The sequence below is a fragment of the Anomaloglossus baeobatrachus genome, chromosome 3, assembly GCF_048569485.1.
Source record: "Anomaloglossus baeobatrachus isolate aAnoBae1 chromosome 3, aAnoBae1.hap1, whole genome shotgun sequence".
In the NCBI taxonomy this organism is placed as follows: domain Eukaryota; kingdom Metazoa; phylum Chordata; class Amphibia; order Anura; family Aromobatidae; genus Anomaloglossus; species Anomaloglossus baeobatrachus.
The window spans coordinates 655066793-655089382 of record NC_134355.1 but is presented as its reverse complement, the minus strand read 5'-3'; the positions used below and the strand labels follow the sequence as shown (position 1 = coordinate 655089382).

General features: G+C 46.7%; 1 protein-coding gene across 1 annotated transcript in view; it reads right to left on the bottom strand.

Annotated features, from left to right (window-relative positions):
- LOC142297384 (adhesion G-protein coupled receptor F3-like) overlaps window positions 1-22590 on the bottom strand; it is a 54028-nt gene that overhangs the window by 14885 nt on the left and 16553 nt on the right. The window contains exons 7-11 of the mRNA XM_075341610.1: window positions 20123-20344; window positions 19374-19505; window positions 12983-13182; window positions 10538-10720; window positions 2273-3649 (exon numbers count right to left, since the gene is read on the bottom strand). Of these exons, the coding sequence (XP_075197725.1) occupies window positions 2273-3649; window positions 10538-10720; window positions 12983-13182; window positions 19374-19505; window positions 20123-20344 (2114 nt within the window). The remainder of the gene's footprint in view (window positions 1-2272; window positions 3650-10537; window positions 10721-12982; window positions 13183-19373; window positions 19506-20122; window positions 20345-22590) is intronic.

The following is a 22590-nucleotide window of genomic DNA, read 5'->3' as shown; positions in this document are numbered from 1 at the left end:
GCCCCCGTGCCCTTGTCTGTGTTCTGTCCCCTGGTCGTCCCTCCTGTCCTGTGTCCCCCCTCCTATTCCCCACTCAGTTGCTTCCTCCGGTACTGACCTTAGCCTGACTTCTGACTTCATTTCTGCTCGCTCCTCCGGTCCTGCTTCTGCCCGTATGGTGTTTGACCCAGCCTGTCTGACTATTCCTCACATACCCTGCAGTTCTGCCTCTCAGCTGTGCTGATTAGGCAGTGCATGAGAACGCTGTGCATTTCCTTCCTGGTTCTCATTGCTCTGTGTAGTGTCGTCTACTGCAGAGCTCTGGCTTCCCCTGGTGGCAGCATTACAACAGCACACAGATGGTTTATTACCATGTGTTTCTCATTTATCACTGTATACACAGCGCTAAAGAACATGCCCTTATTATCTCCCGCCTGGATTATTGCAACCTCCTGCTCTGTGGCCTCCCTTCTAACAGTTTCACACCCCTACAATCTATTCTAAACTATGCTGCCCGGCTCATCCACCTGTCCCCCCGACCTCTCCTCTCTGCCAATCCCTTCACTGGCTTCCCATTGCCCAACGACTCCAGTTCAAAACACTAACCATGACATATAAAGCCATCCACAACTTGTCTCCTTCCTACATCTCTGACCTAGTCTCCCGGTACTTACCTGCACGTAACCTTCGATCCTCACAAGACCTCCTTCTCTTCTCCTCTCTCATCTCCTCTTCCCACCATCACATCCAAGATTTCTCCCGTGCCTCCCTGATACTCTGGAATGCTCTGCCTCAACACATCAGACTCTCGCCTACCTTGACAAGCTTCAAAAGGAACCTGAAGACCCACCTCTTCTGACAAGCCTACAACCTGCCGTAACCTTCAGTCTGATACAGCGCCACACAATCAACTCTACCCTAACCTACTGTATCCTCACCTATCCCTTGTAGACTGTGAGCCCTCGTGGGCAGGGACCTCTATCCTCCTGTACCTGTCTGTGTCTTGTATTGTTTATGATTATTGTACTTGTCCCTATTATGTATACCCCTTTCACATGTAAAGTGCCATGGAATTGATGGCGCTATAATAATAAATAATAATAATAATAATAATAATAGGAAGTGATGATGGTGCTTCCTCCTCCATACACAGCGGTCATGTGATCGCTGAGTATAGAGAAAGAACAGGAGCTGCTGAATCATAGGAGACAGACAGCTCTGCTAGGCAGCCAAGAGAGTGTATTTCCCATGTAACTGGGGCTAGTATACCTGGCCCAGTTACAGGAGAATTAATATAAAAAATATAGTTTAAAAGAACAGAGAGTCCTCAGTGGTTGATACCTTTTAATGGCTAACTGAAAAGATGGTAATCTTTTCAGTTAGCCATTAAAAGGTATCAACCACTGAGGACTCTCTGTTCTTTTAAACAATTTTTTTTTATCTCTACTGGCTAACACGGTACAAAGATATATTTTACTTGTATAAAAAATATATTAATTTGCTCCTCCCCAGAGGTTTTTAAAGACCTTATAGGATGCACAATGTGTAAAATAAACTGAAAAAAATAAATTAATAAATAAAAAGAAAAAATAAAATAAAAATGCCACTGTCTATCCAAATTGCTGGTATTACAGGCCCAACCTGTAAAAATAAGACTTTTTTTTTTTTTTTTTTAAATAATTGTAAAAAAATGGAGAACGCAATTTTTTTGTATTTTAGTGGTCCTTTGTAGTCATAAGACCTAAAAAAATAAAAAAATGGGAAAAAACATACTTACCTTATTTTCTCAATGTTATCGCCTGATATCAGTTAAAAAAAGGGACTATGACAGTGACATAAAAAGGCACAAAAAATACCTGACTATCTGAATGAGAAAAAAAATGTACAGGTCTTTTGACTGAGATCTAACTTCGTCAGTCCCTTACACAGTGAAGGAGTAGAAACACATAATTCTCTCCATTCACATAAGACTATATTTACATATCTGTGTGAAGTGTCGGTGTCCCGTCCATTGTCTTAGGACAGCACCCAGACCCATTGAATATGTCCTACTGTGATCCTCAAAATTGGGTCAGAATAGGACATGTTCTGATTCTCATGGACATCACACTTGGACCTGTGATTTTCATGAAACTCTTTGGAATGTGTGCCTTTTGATATTAAAATCGTGATCGGGCAGTACACGGACATTTCACATGGACTTTGTAAGCATAGATCCTAAATCATTTATACTATGTGTAGTATAGTTTTAGCAGTATCTATCCCCTTTTAAAATGGACCTTAGTTTTATTACCTGGAAAGCATTCATTGTAGCAAATCCATATGAGAATATCTGTTTGGTCAAGTTATCAAGATCAGTCAATAGAGCAAAGCCAAAAGACCAAGTCAATCCAAATACAGGGGTTAAAACCAGGATGGCTTTCAAGATGCTCTTTGCTGTATCCCTGTCTTCTGGATGGTTCTTATCGGAAACAGATGGACGAGATAACTTGGAGATGACAACCAAAAGAGTAAGAAAGTTGAAGACGATAATAGATCCAGCTGGTATGGCGAATGCGTAGATGGCACCACTCCCTGGATTCAACCAACACAATTGATCATGGCTATATCTACCTCTAGGGTAGAAATACAAAAATGTGCCAGCAGCTATGATGGCTGGGATAAAATATCCAATGAGAAATGACAGGGTCACATAAACCTTCTTTCTTAGATGGTGGAAGACAAAAAGCAATTGGTGCAAGAGCATAACACTCTGGGCAAAGGTCCAGAAGAATAGGGCTAGGTAGAAGAAATGGTTTAAAAAGGTTATCGAGAGGCAGATAAGCTTCTTGGTGATGACAGAAGGAAATGCTGAAGACAAGAAGCAGATGTCTGCACATAGTAGAGACATTGCGATGTTGACCAAGGAGATGTGTCGAAAATATGAAATATTTGTCCTCACTACGGCTTTCCATACATACCACTCAACGAAGACACAAATACAAAGCGAAAGTATTGAGACTCCCAGTCCAACATAGGTTATCTCCTCGATTAGAGCCAAGGGTTCTGCCTTTATTGACATAAGTATCGCGAACGAGGTCAAGTGCCTGCAACTACAGTAGGTAACATTGTCTTCCACCCTCACAACAGTGCAACCAACATCTGACCAAGCCCCACCAGAACCTGGTAGTGAGAAGTTCCAGAAAACGCAGTGTTGAGAATATCTACTATCTGACGTATTTGTCTTGAAAGTCATTAAGATATCACAAGAAGCTGAGGTAGAATCCGATAGCCGTATAGATGTAGATTGCACAAGGCTATTCAATTGTGAGTCGTTAAACTTCTCAGTGGTACTTGGTAGGAGGCTTCCAATGGTGTTGAAGACTACACTGGTGATCTTGACATTGCCTTTTTGCAGAAGTGAGGATATAGCTTGGTCATCAATTAACATGGTCACACCAACTTTTCCAAATGTCTTCGTATAGTCTTGCGGAACTTGGCCAGTTTCATATGCATCGCCTTTTAACTGGATATTTTCTAAATCAATTTCAAAGGAGCCATTGTCTGCACGAAGAAGTTGGCTAAACTGCTCTACCGACTGAAGTACTTTAGAAGCCGGGGGACTGTTTGGGTCTCTCCACAGAGATGTGTAGCTGGGGTTTGTGATGTTGTTGGCCATACTAAGGAAACCCTAGAAATAAAAGAAGATCGGTCAATGGGGTGAATGAAGCTTTAATAACCAGCTACTGTATGTGTAGAATTCACATTTTCTTATTCTTATACACATACCTCTTTGGGATAACTACATATAATTACATTGTAATGTCGTCCTCCTAGTGGGGTTGTCTTCCTGATGGCATGCATGATATTTAGTGGAGTTGAAATTTTGTTAAAGGTAATCAAGTAGTCTTCTCAAAGCAGTGGTCTTTTGGATAAATATCATTGTATATTATATGTCAAAGAAAAGGACCACATTAAAGTTGTTCTCCATCCTTGGGGTACACGTCTGCAGTCACTCTATGTGACACATCTGCAGACTTGTAAATCCTCACATCGCGCAGTGGACGTGCTGTCAGGATTCTCCAGTCCCTAACTCTGGGGCAAGCGGTCATGAATCCACAAGTATTCAATATGCATATTTCAAGCCACATTCCATCTATGTATCTGGCACATTCAGTACCACTTGTATTAAGAGAGGACGCATATGTCTAGTCAGCATATAACCACATGTATGTAAATTGCATACTTGTGGCCACATGCCCTCCTTCTCCCAGCACAGGAGAATCCTGACTGTGTGAACACTACATAGAGTGATTGCAGACTTGTACACCAAGACTAGACAGCCCTATTGCCTATCTTTCTTGAAATGGCTATGACACATCTACAGCATATGACCGCTGCACTCTATCACTGGACTCAACATTCCTGCCAATGTTGAAAATGCAAGACTGTTTAGCTCAGTGATTGTCTGCAGAGGTCATGTGCTGTGACTTCTGTAGCCCTGTCACCAAAGACTCTTGGGGATGAATCGACAGCCATCGCTGGAGTGGGAGAGGAGGATTCAGTAGGTAAATAATGCTGTTTGAGGTTTTTATTGCAGCCTTTGGGACATTTTACTGTTAAACCAGAAAGGAATGAATGATTGATTGGTAGGGCAAAATTCAAAACAAGTGAAATATTTGTCCTTAGTGGTTTGAATAGGGGTTCTTAGATGCCATCATGTTCTTCAGCCCTTACAACTTGACTCACGTTTTGAGGGATCCAAACCTGGGTGCAAAGGTTCTCGCATCTTGCAGGTTCTTAAAACTCAAATGTTTGGGAATAGATTAGATTAGAGGGCAAGTGAGCCCTATAAGGGCGAATAAGCCCATGACAATCTGGAGGGGGCTAGGGTCTGAAGGGGTTAATGTTTGGAATGCAGAAGTGTGCATTCTATGGGGTTATGGGATTGGTGGAAAGGGGGCAGTTGTGATTGGGGGGATAGAGTAAAAGGCTGGCTGATCAGGGGGTATATAGGTGGGGTGAGGCAGTGGTTACCTCCTCTTGCTGCAGGAAGATCAGCGTGGCCACATGCTGCTGGAAGTGCTGGTGGTCATCATCATCATCGGGAGAGCTGCAGGATTTCTGACTTGGAGGCCCTGATGGAGATGGTCCGGGGAGCCTCTGGAGTGCTGGGAGTCGAGGCACTACGTGAGCAGCTGGCTGCAGTGTGCGCTCCCGGTCCGGTGGTGCCTGATCCTGCACCTCGGCCTGAGCTGCGCGCTCAGGCTCGCGGCCACTGGAGCGCTACTCCCCGGCTGGGGGAATTAGAATACAGTTTCGGAGCCCCCTCCGGTCACCGGGAGGAATCCGCGTCTGTGACCCCGCGAGCCGGAAGTGGGCGGAGCTACACTGAGGCCTACTTCCGGTTCGCGGCCTGCAAGGACCCGGACCAGCCGTGCGGCAACCCCCGGTGACGTGCGGGCCGGGGGGCAGAGCCCAGCTTGAGGTGGCAGCAGGGGAGCCGCCCGCGGCGGAATCGGCAGTGGGCTGGAGAGAGCGAGAAGCCAGAGGACAGCAGCCAGGGAGGAGGGGATGGTGGCTCCTGCAGTCGGCAGGGCCACAGACTGCAATCAATGGTGACGGTCCCCTCCAGCGGGGATCTGGCTGGAGGGCGGACCCGGCAGACGGCGGACTGCATACGGCCTTCCTGCAGCCGGCAGGGAGGGAGACCTCTGAGGACGGCCGATGGAGCGGTGGCTTCACAGATGGGCAGTGATCCGGCGAGGGCTGATGGCAGCAGGACGCCGCGTCCGTTAAAAAGGCGGACGACCAGCAGGAGACAGTTGGCGGAGCAGGGGCGATGACCGCGGGGGTTGATGGCCACCGGGAGCGGTTTGTCCCTCCGAGGGTCCCCCCTGAGGACGCCAGCAGCACCACGGATTCCGCCGATGAGGAACGTCGAATAGACGCATCTGGAGGAGAGGAGCGACAGCAGGAATATCTTGTCACGGCTGCTCCAGGATCGGACCAGAGGCAGCCCGGTGAGAGATCATCGATTGTGCATAATGTTGTGGGTTCTGGGGGTGGGGGGTCGGTTGCGGCTGTAAGTACATGTTTCAGGGGTTGGTGGCAAAGTGATCGGGAGCAAGCGGGTCCGTGTTTCCGGCGGGTGCATGAGTGGGCCCCACTGGGGCTGGGCAATCGGTTGCAGTGGTACAGGAGGAAGGGGTGCAGGGAGCTGGAGTTGCGGTTGCGGTGGAAGCACAAGTGGCCGGGGTTGCGGCTGGGGTTGAGACGGCGAAAGAGAAGGATGCAGACAAGAAGAAATAGGATGAGGTAGTTTGTTTAGATGACAGGGTGCGGAGCGAAGTGTATGTGTGCTTTGAGAGTCCGCTGGGGGTCCATTTGAAGAAGGAGGTGAGGGAGAAGTTTAATCTCGATTAAAGTTAAACTAAGCAATTCAAAGAAGGAAAAAGAGGATGAGGAGAAGAGGAGATATAGGTTCATCCCCAGAACCTTTACTAATTGGCTGAAAACGTTTGCCATACTAGCTAGTATCATCAGGGAGAGGGAGCCGGAGCATTGCTCTGCCCCTTTTAGGCTATATGGATTCCAGTGGGGAGGCATATCGAGTGTACGAAGGTTTGGAGTGGTTAAGATATGATGAGCAGTTCCAGCAACGGAATGCTCTGCGTCCTGGCCTTAGATGGGACCACAAGGATATATCCTTGTGGATGCGTTTGATGACGGCTCCGGCTCAGCCCTTTCGTGGGGGTGCCGGGATCCCGGGTATGGGCAACGGCTGGCAAAAGAAAGGGGGCATATTGACAGTGTAATGAGGGGCACTGCAAGTTTGGGGCCTCGTGTCGGTTCAAGCACGAGAGTTCCGGTTGCTGAGGTGCCCACCCGTTGATCAGGTGTTTTAAAAAGAAAAGGGGAAGTCAGGGGAAGGGGCTGGAAAGAATGAGGATGCCAGTGAAAGTAGAGGGATGCTTCCCTATCTAAATAGGTATACGGATGGGCAGGCGGCAGGGTTATTGCGGCACGGTTTTGGTTGACGGTTGCAGGTTCCCGTTTGTTTCTCGGGCACCAGTTTTTCGCCCAGGTAATTTGAGGTCTGCAACGGAACACCTGGAAGTTGGGAGGGACAAGCTAACTAAGGAGGTGGAGCTAGGTCGGATGGCAGGTCCGAGTAAGGACCCTCCATTCCCTAACCTCAGGATTTCGCCATTGGGGGGTTGTGCCCAAGAAAGAGCCGATGAAATTCAGGCTCTTACATCAGTAATCTTACCCGGCCGGGCTGTCGGTTAATGATGGGATCTCACCGGATCTGTCCGCAGTTTCTTGCATTTCATTTGCTAGGGTGTTTGAATTAGTGCGAGCGGCAGGACAGGGGGTGTTGATGGTGAAATCAGATGTGGAAGCTGCTTTTCGCTTGCTTCCGGTCAATCCAGATAGCCATCATTTGTTGTGGTGCATGTGGAATGGAGAATATTATGTGATCTCTACCTGTCCATGGGTTGTTCTATTTCATGTGCTTATTTTGAAGCATTTAGTTCCTTTCTGGAATGGGGAGTGCAGGACGTGGCAGGGGTTCATTCAGTAATTTACTATCTGGATGATTTTTTGTGTGTTGGGTCGGCGGGTTCCTCGGTTTGTTCCTTGTTATTGTTTACTTTGGAGCGGATTGCGCTGAGTTTTGGTATGTCGTTGGCAAAGAAAAAACGGAAGGACCAGCGACGGTTTTTACGTTTCTTGGGCATCGAAATCGATACGGTTGCCATGGAGTGCCGGCTGCCAGAAGAGAAGTTGGTGGATTTAAAGCGTTTGTTAGAGCGTTGTATCAGGCAAGAAAGGTAAGGTTGAGGGTTTTGCAGCCGGTGTTCAGTAAATTGAATTTCGCATGTCGCATTATGCCGATGGGGCGGATATTCAATAGAAGATGGGCAAGTGCGACCTCAGGTGTCGTATCGCCAAATCACTTTGTTAGAGTGGAAAAGGTGATGAAAGGGGACTTGCTGGTTTGGGACTCCTTGTTTGACAAGTACAATGGAAAGATGTTGTGGATGAGTATAACAATGTCCTATAGTCAGCTGGGACTGTTTACGGATGCGGCAGGAGCGGTGGGTTTTAGAGCGATTTTCAGACTAACTGGGGTGTTGGGGAGTGGCCACGGCTATGGAAGGAGAAAGGGTTGGTAAAAAATCTGGCGTTGCTCGAACCCTTTATGATTGTAGTGGCAATCGAGTTGTGGGGTTTAGAATTTGTTGGAAAAAAGGTTTGCTTGCACTGCGATAATATGCCGGTGGTGCATGCTATTAACACTTTGTCAGCAAAATCACCCCCAGTAGTGGGGTATTTAAGGCATTTGGTGCTGCGTTGCTTGGATTTCAACATTTGTGTGGTGGCAAGGCATGTGCAGGGGGTACAAAATTGGGGTGGCTGACGCACTGTTTTCATTTCAGTGTCGCAGATTCAGGAGACTGGTGCCGCGGGTCGACGAGGATGGAGAACAATGTCCAGGCTGGCTGTGTGATCTGGCATCGGTGTCCCTTTCGAACAGATTAGGAGATCGGTGACCGAGGTCACTTGGTGCCGATATCAGTCGGTGTGGAAGAAATGGGAAGAATTGGAACGAGAGGGTTTAATGGGGCCTGGTTACAATGGACGGGTGTTGGGGGTTTTGACGTTTGTTAGCTGAGAATTTTTGGCGGGCTGATCAGTGTCGGTGATGGGACACAGGTTGGCGGCACTAGCGTTTTGTCTAAATTGCATGTGGTTACAGATGCTACAAAAGATTTTCTGGTGCGGCAAGCCATGGAAGGTTTTAGGAAAGGGCCGAGGGCTCGGGACACAAGAAGACCAATTTCTATTCACTTGTTGGCACTTATGGTGCGTTGTTTGGGCGAGGTGTGTTCATCACAGTTCACAGTATGAGCAGGCATTGTTTGCGGTGGCGCTTGTTTTGTCGTTTTTTGGTGCTTTTCGCATTAGTGAATTGATTAGTCCTGCAAAGCAGGTGGCAGGAGGCCTTTTAATAGGGGATGTGGGGCTGGGGGACGGTCGAGTTGAATGTACTTTGCACCGTTCCAAAACGGATCAGATGGGTCGTGGACATTTGACGGTGTTGTATGGCATTCCAGGACACCACTGGTGTCCGGTTGCACAGGTGGCAGGTTTTAAGGATGTGCGGGGGTTACCCTGGCTCCTTCCTGAGGCATGAGGACGGGTCATCGTTGTTTAAATTTCAATTTGTAGCAATATTGAAGTCTTGTTTGGCACGGGTGGGAGCAGTGCCAAGGAATCGAGTGAGGGTGATCGATTCAGTTTGGAGGTTAATAGGGGATGTTTAATGGCTGTGCGGCATGTGGGTTTTTTCTGTTCTTAATGGTGTTTATAAGCTTATAGGTGTGTGTCTTGTCTGTGTACTCGGGCATTCCTACGTGTACTGGGGGGCATTGCGGGCGGACGTGCATACGGACGGTCGACAACTCGGAATGGCGAGAGAGGAGGAGCGAGTAAAATGGATTGGGATTCGTGGTTTGATGTAGGGGAGAGTATGCGTGGAGGTGGCATATTATGCTAGGGTTGACCAGGATCCCAAGGTTTTAATTTACATGCGGGAGGAAATGATTTGGGAGTGCGGGCAGCCAGACATTTGAAGTGGAAAATTAAGTTGGACCTTTGGCTAGTGTGGTGAGAGTTTCCGGGTATCGTTATCGTCTGGTCAGATATCGTGGCTCGGATGAGTTGGCGTTTTGCCAGGTCAGTCTCGCGGATTTATAGGGCGCGTAGCAAGTTGAACAGGGCGAGTGGCCAGTTTGTGGCGTGGAATGGAGGCTTTGTCGTGCGGCACAGGGACTTAGAGGAGTCGTCGGATCAATATTTGCGGCAGGACGGAGTTCATTTCACTGATATTGGTTTGGATCTGTGGATACTCGGTTTGCGGGAAGGTTTGGAGCACGCAGTGGGGGTGTGGAGGGCCCGGGCCATGTAAGGGGTCACGTGGCCGGTCGGTGGCGGGGGGATAGGTCCGTTGTCAGAGGCTGGGAGTACCGATACTCGGTTGGTGGTACGAAGTCACTCAGGGGTAGTGGCTTCGTACGAAATTGGGAACTTGTGGGCGTAGGTCCTGCAGATTCGGGGGAGGGGTATTTAACGATGGAACGTTAATACCTCTCACACCTCGGGTTGGTTTTGGTCACGGCCGAGGTGGTCCCTTGGGCTGGTTTTAGGATACGGCCAGGGGATAGGAAGAATTGGTTGCTTCTGGGACGGACCTATCGGTGTTTGGTTTGTGGTGTTTGGAATGTATATATATATATCAGTTATGGTTTTAATTAAAGGGGCGGCATGTTGAGCCGCGGGAAAGATATACATATATATATACTTGTTAAATAAAGCTGTGGCCATTCGTCCAATGGAAGTTGTCTCGTCATTATTTATAGATATAGTAATTAAGTGGGTATAATTTATGAAGACAGAAGTATCCCTCATAGAGATGTCAAGCCTTTTTTCCAGCACTTATGTGAGAGAAGGTGAGTTTGGGTTTTCAATGAACAAAATAAAAAGAAAGAAAAATAGTATCTGAACTTACAGTAACCACATCAGAATCAAATGTATTGTTGAGAACTGATGCTATTCTAGAGATGGTGCCCAGTATGTTGACCACCGCAGACACCTCCGCTGTATTGTTAATGACTGCCCCGCTACTGTTGGTCATCTGTTGGATTATTTCTGGTACTTTTACATTGGCGCTTCCCAGCCCATCATCCAATGTCTGGAAAAAAAAGCAGTAAGTATATAAAGCCATACATTCTAATAAAAGTATAAATCCCATAGAAATCTACTGGGTGCATACAATTTGCCTATTGAAATACATACAGTACCTATTGAAATCAATCTGATGTTCATGTAATATATGGAAAAGTTGAGTCCTCTAAATAATGGTTGAGACCACCATACATAGAAGAAAATCAGCCAAAGCTGATGATTTTAGCAGAACCAGCAGACCATCTTATGTGTATGGAGGCCTATCAACAGATGATATCAGGGCTGAGAAGGCTCAGGAAGATGAAATTTTAATGTCTGTTCCTTTTGTTTTCAGAAGAGGTAAACCTCTGGTCTGAAAGAATCTCCTCTATTGCCGTAAGCCTTTGTGTGTATGGAGGAGTCAGGAAAAAAAAATCAGCCGAACCTGCCGGTATTAGCAGACCATTTTTTGTGTATGGAGTTCTACCAACAGATGATATCAGGGCAGCGAAGGCTCGGGAAGATGGAATTTTAATGCCCAGTCCTTTTGTTTTCACAAGAGGTAAACTTCTGGTCTGATAGAGTCTCCTCTATTGCCGTGAGCCCTTATGTGTATGGAGGAGTCAGGAAGAAAATCAGCTGAAACTGCTGATTTTAGTAGACTCAACAGACCATCTTATGTGTATGGAGGTCTACCAACAGATTAAATCAGGGCTGAGAAGGCTCGGGAAGATGGTTTTTTAATGCCCTGTCCTTTTGTTTTCAGAAGAGATAAATTTCTCGTCTGGTAGAGTCTCCTCTCTCATCGTTGAAGACACAAGTGTTGAGCCCTCATGAGTATGGAGGAGTCAGGAAGAAAATCAGCCACACCTGATGATTTTAGCAGACCATCTCATGTGTATGGAGGTCTACCAACAGATTATATCAGGGCTGAGAAGACTGGGGAGATGGAATTTTAATGCCCTGTCTTGTTGTTTTCAGAAAAGACAAACTTCGAGGATTCAAGAAGAAAATCAGCCTAACCTGATGTTTTTAGCAGACCCGACAGACCATCTTATGTGTATGGAGGTATACCAACAGATGATATCAGGGCTGAGAAGGTTCGGGGAGATGGAATTTTAATGCCTGGACCTTTTGTTTTCAGAAAAGATAAACTTCTGGTCTGTTAAAGTCTTCTCTCTCGTCGTTGAAGACACAAGTGTTGAACATTGATGTGTATGGAGTAGTAGGAAGAAAATCAGCCAAACCTGCTAATTTTAGTAGAACCAGCAGACCATCTTATGTGTATGGAGGCCTACCAACAGATGATATCAAGGCTGAGAAAGCTCGCAAAGATAGAATTTTAATGCCCAGTTTTCATGCTGTGCTATGGGAGCATTGGAGCTAGCTGGAGGTGCAGCTTCAGTGTGCAGTTAGCAGACAAGCCCGCTAGAGGGCGAATGAGTAGTCAACAGGAGGTCTCGTCAATAGCAAAGGAAAGAGTAAATCATGGTCAGGTGGAAGCCAAGGGTTCAGAAGCCGAGAGGTCACAAAAACAACATGAGGGAGAACCGGAGCCGAGGTCAAGAGCCAAAATACAGGTCAGAGCCAGGAGATCAGAGTAACATACAGGGAGGAAGAGTCAGAGGTCAGAACCGGACTAAGAGACAGACAGGATGGGGAAGACTATGGGCAGGATCGGGAAGTAAGGGAACAGGGACGGAACAAATGATACAAAGAAGACTCAGGTCAGCACAGGGTAGCAGGTAAATAGAATGGATAAAGGTACACTCACGAGAGCCAGACACGCATGCTGCCGAGCAGAAACTGTTACTGGTGATGTTCCGGAGGTGCAACGCCAGGATATAGCGGCCTGCCCTCCAGAACGAGGCATAATGAATTTAACCCCTCCAATGACCTGTATCTAGTAGATAGAAACCTGCCACGGCTCAGAGGGCACTGAGCCAAACCGATATCATGACATCGGTCTTTTTATTTTCAGAAAAGATAAGCTTCTGGTCTGCTAGAGTCTCCTCTCTTGACATTGAAGACACCAGTGTTGAGCACTGATGTGTATGGAGGAGTCAGGAGAGATGTCTGGCCGACTACTGTCTCAAGGGTATGTCCAGCTTTATACTTTATAGCTTCCCATAGCTGACCTTCTCTATGACCTCATCTATTTTCTCAGAAATCCCTCATAGTGTATCTGAAAATTAATTTTCCAAACCAAATATATGCAAAATTTTTACAAAAATTAGTAGCACAGTTCTTACAAATGTTATGGTACGTAAGGTAAGGATGATGTTGGTACCTGAGCATTATTTAGAGCCATCTGCAAGATCTGGTTTATACAATTGTCCTGTACTAACAGCCAGACTCCATCTGCCGTGCAATCCCGGGTCAGATATCCAGATTTCCCAGAAGGACAGGTTGCGGTAGCTGACATGCCAGCTTTTGTAATATTCCAGGTCACCCCGTAATTCATGTCAATACTGCAAAATTTGTCTTGTGCTAAAAACAAAAATTAGTTTTAAATTTTAAGATTATACAGCAAATTTACATGAATCTCCTATATTATTATTATATTATTATCTCCTATAATATGCCATAGTTGGGGGCCATTGGACTCCAGGGATCAGGCGTCAAAACTCTGTGACCTTCATAAATATGCCCCAATATATAAATAAGGAATACATTAAAGTAAAATAAAATTGCATAATGCAAAAAGCATATTAAAAAGTTCAAAGGAAAATGAGAAGTAGTTAAAGGGGTTGTCCGACATTAGCTGAACAAACATTTTTGAGTTTATCTGTGCTGTATTGTCATATAAATCACACCTACATTGTTATTTTTTGTTTTCTAACTTTTGTTCCTCTTGAATTATCCCTTTATTCTCTGCAGCTCTTGTTTACATTCAGATCCAGCAAACATGACCACTTCCTGTGCAAAACCTCAGTCAGAGCTGTCACCACCCACCCCAGTGTCCAGCCCCACCCCAGTGTCCAGCCTCACCCTCTGCCCGCCCCCTGCACACACATTCCCTGTCAGTATTCTTCCCCAGCACCTGACCTGGTATCACTACAGCATTGCAAATAACAGCCCCACATCGGGCTCTGCACCGCACATGCACACATATGGCTCTGCACACGCACACATATGGCTCTGCACCGCACACATATGGCTCTGTACCGCACACATATAGCTCTGTACCGCACACGCACACATATGGCTCTGTACCGCACACGCACACATATGGCTCTGCACCGCACATGCACACATATGGCTCTGTACCGCACACGCACACATATGGCTCTGCACCGCACATGCACACATATGGCTCTGCACCACACACATATGGCTCTGCACCGCACACGCACACATATGGCTCTGCACACATATGGCTCTGCACCGCACACGCATGGCTCTGTACCGCACACATATGGCTCTGTACCGCACACGCACACATATGGCTCTGCACACGCACACATATGGCTCTGCACACGCACACATATGGCTCTGCACCGCACGCATATGGCTCTGTACCGCACACGTACACATATGGCTCTGCACCGCACACGCACACATATGGCTCTGCACCGCACACGCACACATATGGCTCTGCACCGCACACGCACACATATGGCTCTGCACCGCACACGCATGGCTCTGCACACACACACATATGGCTCTGCACACGCACACATATGGCTCTGCACCGCACACGCATGGCTTTGCACCGCACACACACACATATGGCTCTGCTCCACACACGCACACATATGGCTCTGCACCGCACACATATGGCTCTGTACCGCACTCATATGGCTACGCACACATATGGCTCTGCACAGCACACATATGGCTCTGCACCGCACACGCACACATATGGCTCTGCACCGCACACATATGGCTCTGTACTGCACACGCACACATATGGCTCTGCACACGCACACATATGGCTCTGCACACGCACACATATGGCTCTGCACACGCACACATATGGCTCTGCACACGCACACATATGGCTCTGCACACGCACACATATGACTCTGTGCACCCCCCCCATAGGGAACACATGTAGGGAATACATACTTACCCTTCCTCGGTCCCCGCCGCTCTTGCACGTTCTCGCGCTGTCTGTGCTCTGGACATATCAGCACAGTAGTGACGTCACCACTGTGCTGAAGAGAGCACAGACAGCGGGAGGGACAGTGATAAGAAGCAGCGCTGCGCTGCTTCTCATCAGCACTTTCAAATGTACCGGCATCTGTGATCTGCGATGCCGGTACATTTGAATGTGTGATCCTGAGCAGGGGCCTGGTGCTGGAGCTGACACCACGGCAGCTGCCGCCAAGCCCCTCCCCCAGGTCACGGACCCCACAGCAGTGCAGGGGGAGGTTACTGGAGAGTAAAAGAGGTGCGGGGGAATGTGTGGGAGGGTGCAGGGAAGGGGGCGGGGACTCCTCGCACTGTACAGCCCAGCAGGGAGGCGACATGCTGTTCCACATTTGCATGTCAACATGGCCCTGCCCATGTTGACATGAAATGACCGGAAGCCGCAAAATCGCGGCAGGAGAGGTCATGTGACGCCCTGGGCAAGCCAGGGGTCACAGGTCATCACACCACCACACCCTACATCCCAGTTAGGAACACCAAGGCTACTAAAATCCTTGTTGCCTTCCTCCAGGGGATGATGTTCACACCAGGGGGTGGGCCAGGCGGTTGGCTCCGCCCACCGAGGAGTTCACAGCCCTGGAGGCGGGAGGAACCAGGCAGTCAAGTGAGGGGAGTGAAGGAGAAGGAAGTGGTAGAGGAGCTAAGTGAAAGTGAAGTAGTAGTGGAGCAAAGAAGAAAAGAGTAAAAGTGAGAGTAGAAAGGCCTGAAGTTGGTCCGGCTAAGTGCAGGACAGTGTCAGCAAGGTCAGCAACAGCGGTGATTGTCTGGAGGGGGACTGCTCGGAGGTTGCTGGAAGGACTGCGGACGGGTAGTGGCCCGGCGGTCTGGAGCAGTATACGAAGGACAGTCAGCACCAGGGCAGGGGCCTCTCGGACCCCGGCAAGGCTAGGAGTCGCCATAATTTGCCGAATCCGTCAGTGAAGGGGACGTCTGTCTCCAAACAACCAAGTCCCGACTGAAAGCAAAAGTCCAACCATTAAGGAGGAACACCGCCACCGCCAGGGCACCAGTTCCTCGGGGCCAGCGTCTGCGGGCAAAGTAGGGCTCCTCCGGCCCATATCCAAGCCGGGGAGCGGGTTACCGGTGGGAACCCATCGCTACCAACACAGAAACATTAGGTGCAGGTCAAAGGGACATCACCGTTGCCTACTGGGAGAGCAAGTGCAGCCGTCCGTGGGAACCGTCTTTCCAGCCGTGTGTTTTACCGAGAATTGTGTCACCGTCTCAGGCTGAGTGAGTACCACAGTGCCGGAAGGCACAGCACTGCCCCCGCGTCCCTGCGCCCACCAGGCCCTGCATCTCCCACACCATCACTGGGCCCCGGGATCACCAACCCCTACCCACGGAGGGGCAACACAACAACTGGCTGCTCCACATCACCACTTCCGAGATCCCCATATTGAGCAGCGGTGGTGCTACAAATCACCACAACTGTGGGTGGCGTCACGGACAATAGACTATATCCCAAAACCCCATCCCCTTTCACTCACGGGCGAGGAGCGCCGCTCGAGAACCCCTGGGATCCAGCCCACCGCTCGAGCCACCACTGAGCAGCAGCAGCCGAACCCGAGCAGAGGGGTGAGCGAGGTGCCGGCACCCTCCTCCCCGCCCGCGACAGTCACATGACCGCTCTGAGCCGGGGGAGAGGGGCTGACAGCAGGGCAGGTAAGTGGTCTCTATCTACTTACCTGCCCCAATGTAGCCCAATAGGGAAATAAAAAAAAAAGTCAAAGAAGCCGGATAACCCCTTTAAGAATACTATGATTGGTCCTCAGTAGTGATATAAACTTTTCAATCATGCTATACCTGGTCATAATCTTATAATGAAATAATAATCCTAATGACATCGAATCACCAGAATTGTAAATGGTCCTTTTTCAGACCCTTGAATTATTTTTTTATTTCAACTTTCACCCTTTCAACCCCGGGCCATATTCCGTTTTTTCATTTTTTCTTCCCCTTCTTCCAAGAGCCATATCTTTTTTTTATTTTCCCCCCATCAATATAGCCATATGATGGCTTGGTTTTAGTTGTACTTTTCAATGACACCATTCATTATGCCCCATATTGTACTGGAAAATGGGAAAAAAATTACAAGTGAGGTGAAAAAGTGCAATTGTTTTTTAGTTTTTTATATTTACCATATTCACTATAAGGTAAAACTGAACTGGCAGTATGATTCCGCAGGTTGGTACGAGTTTGTAGATACCAAACATGTATAGTTTTACTTTTATCCAAGTGGTGAAAAAAAATCAGAAGTTTTTTTAAAATAAGAATTGCGCTTTTGTTGCCATTTTCCAAGACGCCTAGGGTTCTTATTTTTTGCATCTTGGCCTCATGTTATTAATAGGGATGATGAAATACCTCAAATATTCGGCTTTGCGAATATTTGCCAAATAGGTCACCGCTATTCGACTATTCGCGAATATTCGATGCGCAATGTAAGTCTATCTAGTAAGGCTTCCCATAAACTTACATTACACATCGAATATTCGCATATCGGAGACCTATTTGGAAAATATTCGCAAAGCCGAATATTTGAGGTATTCGATCATCCCTAGTTATTAATTCTTCCATTTTTGGGTAGATGCGATGTTTTGATCGCTCATTATTGCATTTTAGTGCAATGTAAGAGCAACCAAAAAAAGTAATTCTGGCGTTTTGATTTTTTTTTCTCGCTACGCCCTTTGCCGATCAGATTAAGTTATTTCATATTTTGCTAGGTCGGATATTTGTGACCTTGTGAAATATGTGTAGTTGTTTTCTTTATTGTTCTATTTTCAATGGGGCAAAAGTGGTTTGAACCTTCAGGTTTATTTTTTCATAATTTTCAAAACTTTTTCTTACATTTTTTATTGATTTTATTAGTCCCTTAGGGGACTTTATGCCTGCAATATCCGATCGCTTCTGTTTTTCAGAGCGATGCTTTCGGCATTTACAGGAAGTGAGTCATGACAGTGACAGGGGTCATCACATGACCCCATACTATCATGGCAACCCATTGGCGCCCTATGATTGCTTCACGGAGCCGCCGATGGAAATGGTGCAATCCTCGCTAGACTGTGTTAGATCGAGCTGACAGAGTTTGACAGTGCGATCTAACTAGTTAACAGGCCCAGTGGATCTGTTAGCTGGATGTTATGATCCGGAACCATGGAAGACCACCACAAATCATTGGCAAAAGGTGACAAGAGCATTGGCAACTAATCTGGCCACCATCCCCTTACTAACCATCACAACTAGAAGTAGCCAAGGGGTGAACTAACATCCTGTGCACCGCGAACCCAGCCGGAGAACTAACTATCCTAAAGGTAGGAAAGATGAATAACTCTCTGCTTCGGAAAATAGACAAGAATAGCAAGCCCCCCACATTCAAAGACTGCGGTGATATAGGAAAAACACAATACACAGGTAGATGACAGGATTAGCAAAAGGTGAGGCCCCGCTGACTAAAATAGGAAAGGACAGGAAAGGGACTGATGGTGGCCAGAGAAAAACCCTGCAAAATACCAACTTCCTGATAGTACAAAAAGGCCCTCAGATCGCACGATCTGAACTCCGTCCTATACCAGGTGCCCTTGTCATATCAATGAACAGAAAACAAGAATGATAACAAAGTCAACAAGCCACAAACACATGGACCCAAAGGAGCAATACTCCACACAGAACTGCAGGGAGTTCCTCAACAATCCACTGAGGGGGAAAATCCCTGGAAGGAAATAAACTGAAACCAACCACAACTAATGACAAACCCAGATAAGCAAAAGAACCAGACAATAAATAAAGAGCAAGCACTTATCTGGGGAAGATGTGGTGTAGAGCAGGATTAAGCAGGCTGGAGATACAAAGAACAACTGACATCCGGCAACAGCCTGCAATCAGACCAGGACTTAAATAAGCAGAGAGTTAGCAAAGGAAACACCCACTGCACAACACACCTGGTCCAAGTCCAAACCATTCCTGGCCACCAGAGGGAGCCTCCCAGCAGCCAAAACATAACTAACATTTACAACAGCTGGACATGGACATCAGATCAGCCGATATGTGCAGGGAATCATCAGCTGGGTCCCAGTCTTAAGATGGTCATTATTGGCTTTATTCTAGGTTTCCATATTCATTGATTCCATATGCAATGTTTTCATATGGAGACATTTTTGTTGGTACACGTTAAAGTCCCCAATTTCTGTTTTTGGCCCTTAAAATGTCCTATTTACCACATATACCGTAGATTCCTTTTTTGTTATTCAGACTTTGCTCTTTTACCTTCAAGCTTGTTTTGTTATCTCTGATGCATTTACCATGATGGTTTCTCTCCCCAGTTGTCCTGTCTGGTGAGGACCTGTCTGGTGAGGGCCTGTTTGGTGAGGGCCTGTCTGGTGAGGGCCTGTCTGGTGAGGGCCTGTCTGGTGAGGGCCTCTCTGGTGAGGACCTCTCTGGTGAGGGCCTGTCTGGTGAGAACCTGTCTGGTGAGGACCTTTCTGGTGAGGACCACCTCTCACTGTAGTCCCGTGATCCAAGGTACATACCTTTCATTACAGTCACAGGGATCGTAGACTCTTTATGCTGTCCAGCTTTATTTGTAAATGTACAGGTGTAATTAGTGTCATTAGTTGGACTAGGAGGAACCAACGAATAACATTTCAAGTCTGTCCTTCTACCTGTCAAGATAAAAGATATTTTTATACATATCTGACTGACGCCCATTAGTAATACAGATTTGCTGCAAATATTTTTGAAGTTTAGACCCAAAATTAAGAAAACATTTTTTGTTTTACACCCAATTGTTTTCTGGGTGTATATCAGAATTATGGGATTTCTAAACATTGCCTTTACATTACAACATATTTCCATTATTGAGGTTCTCCACTGAATTGTAGATCCATTAAAGGGGTTGTCTACTTCTAGGACATTCCTGATATTTGACCCCTATTAAAATAATAAAGCTTATACTCACCTCCCATGCCGGCGTAGTTCTAGTGGTGATAGTGTTTGTGTTTCCGAGGCTCACATGAGGTTGCGACGTCTCATGTGCCCCCCTCCCGATTACCGCCGGCTATTCTCCCTGTCTTCGACATATACAGTAAGTAATCAACAGGGAGTGAGCGGGAGCCACAGCTCTCACTTCACCATACGGTAGATGACAATAGTCATCTGGTAGATCACTGACAGAAGCCTGTCCTCCCTACAGCCAAAGGCTGAGCCTCACTTACCTCAAATTAATGGACAACTTTAGTAAATGACTGCAAACTCAAAACTGGTAATATTGTATACTCACCAGGCTGTACGCTCAATGTTATATTATCATAAGTCCAGGATACGTTGTATTCTTCACCATCGAATGCCACACAACATTCCAGCACGAACTGCGAAGTGACCAGTTGGGTCAAAGTCTTCTGGATTGGGTTGATGATGATCTCAGTAGGAAGTAGGATAATATTGACCAATGCTTTTGCTTCATGTAAGAGGGAGTCATTAAAGAACTGGCAAGTATATATCCCTGAAACAAAGACAGAATCTTATGACATATGTTAGTATTTTAAAGAACACAAAACAAAGGCATTCAAGGACAGAATTCCGAAGTTCAAGTCTAAAGTACCCACAGAGACTACATTGTGCCCATACATATGGGACACCTAAGGGACTGGTGGAAGATCTTCCATTAGGCATACTAGTTTAAGGAGCCAACCTTACTGGACAATGTCAAAATTAACTCCTTGAAGATTCATATAGGAAAAATATAGCATGAATATATAATACCTGGTCGGGATCATGGTTTTTTCATGCAGATGACTCGCCCACCCCAGGGCCTTAGGTGACTCGGTGTCGGGCCGGACTAGTCTGGACTAGCCAGAGGTTAAAGCTGGTAAAGGGAGACTTATACAACATGGTAATTGTGAAGAGCATGGAAATTGGCTTTACTCTAAGAGGAAGAAAGCTGTCTCTGTACCACAACCTGAAGTTATTTTATAAGTCAATGCCGAAGACTTCATGTGCCAACATGAATATAGATATTTACTAATCTAGAGACTTCTCCAAAAGTAAAATACAACATCCAATAGACAGATGTTTTGAGGATCTTGTCCCTTTTCAGTGCGATCATGGTAGTTCTGAGTAATGCTAATTTTAAGGTCAAATGGTCTCTTGGACCTTCATTAAAGGCCTCTCACCCAGCTAACCAGTACTAGGCTATGCACAGACAAGGGACAAGAATCCCAAAACAGCTTTCTCTGGATGGGTTTATTTCCTATTGGAGAAGACTATGGTTTAGCCAAATATCCATAGTCATTTTACAAGGCTCGTTGCAAGGACATTTTTGGACATTCATGCTGCCTGAGACCCTGGGAAGCATGAATCAGACATTGGCTCCATTATTGTAACCGAGTATGTTGTTCTGTGCTCAAGAGAACACATACTTTGGCATATTTAATGACTTGTCTAAGAGGCTGGTCCTTGACAGCTTCTCACTACCATGCTGCGCCAGACTGACTGAGCTCTTCCAATCCATATGTATAGAGATAGATGTGTCAATCTAGGGCATTCAAGTCTAGGGCATCATGGCAAGATGAAGCTACCAGGGATCATCCTTTTGGACTAATCATAAAAGACACTTAGGGGGGCTTAACACGCTGCGACATCGCTTCCGAAATATCGTCGGGGTCTTGTCGTTAGTGACGCACATCCGGTACCGGTAGCGACAAAAGCGTCGAAAATCGGTGATCTGTGTAGTGTCGTTCATTTCCATAATGTCGGGTTGACCGCAGGTACGATGTTGTTTGTCGTTCCTGCAGCTCCACACATCACTGTGTGTAAACCTGCAGGAGCGACAAACATCTCCTTACCTACGTCCCGACGGCAATGCGGAAGGGAGAAGGTGGGCGCGATGTTATGTCCCGCTCATCTCCGCCCCTCCACTTCTATTGGCCGGCCGATTAGTGACGTCACGGTGACGTCACTGTGTCGCCGAACGCACCTCCCTCTTGAAGGGGGGATAGTTCACAGTGACGTAGCCGAGCAGGTATGTGCATGTGAAGCTGCGGTAGCGATAATGTTCGCTACGGCAGCAATCACCACATATCGCATGTGTGACGGGGGTGGGTACTATCGCGCTGGACATCGCTAGCTGATGCTAGCGATGTCGCAATGTGTAAAGTCCGCCTTAGTCCTCCAGTTGGCTTCTCAAAAAGCTTAATCTGAAACACAGCATCATTTCTGAGCAATAATACAACTAGTGTCTGAGTCATGCTTCTCATGATTCAGGCAGCATGATCCTCTTATCTGCTTTCCTTTATAGAGTCAAATATTGACTTTCATGGTAGCCAACACCTATAGGTAGCACAAGATAGCCAGTTTATTCCTTTTTCGACATTTTAGGTATATGAAAAAAAGGTTTTGCAATATAGGTTGTGGGGCTTTATTTAGCCACCATCACATATTTCGTGAAATCCATCTGTTGAAGGACATCTGAGCATCTTTTGACCAAGGAGAAGGAGTTGGTCAAAAGCAGCAGTGCTCAATGTCAAGCAGCAGCTGCAAAAGCAACCATGATTTTAGGGTGTATAAAAAAAGAGAGAAAATCCTAGGAACTAAAGGTATTATTTCCGCTCTATAAATTCCTTGTAAGGCCACACCTAGACTATGGGATCCAGTTCTGGTATCTACATTTTCAAAAAGGATATTGAGAAGTTCGAATCAGTTCAAAGGTGGCAAATGTTTTAATACAAGCAATGGAAGGCCTCTCTTATG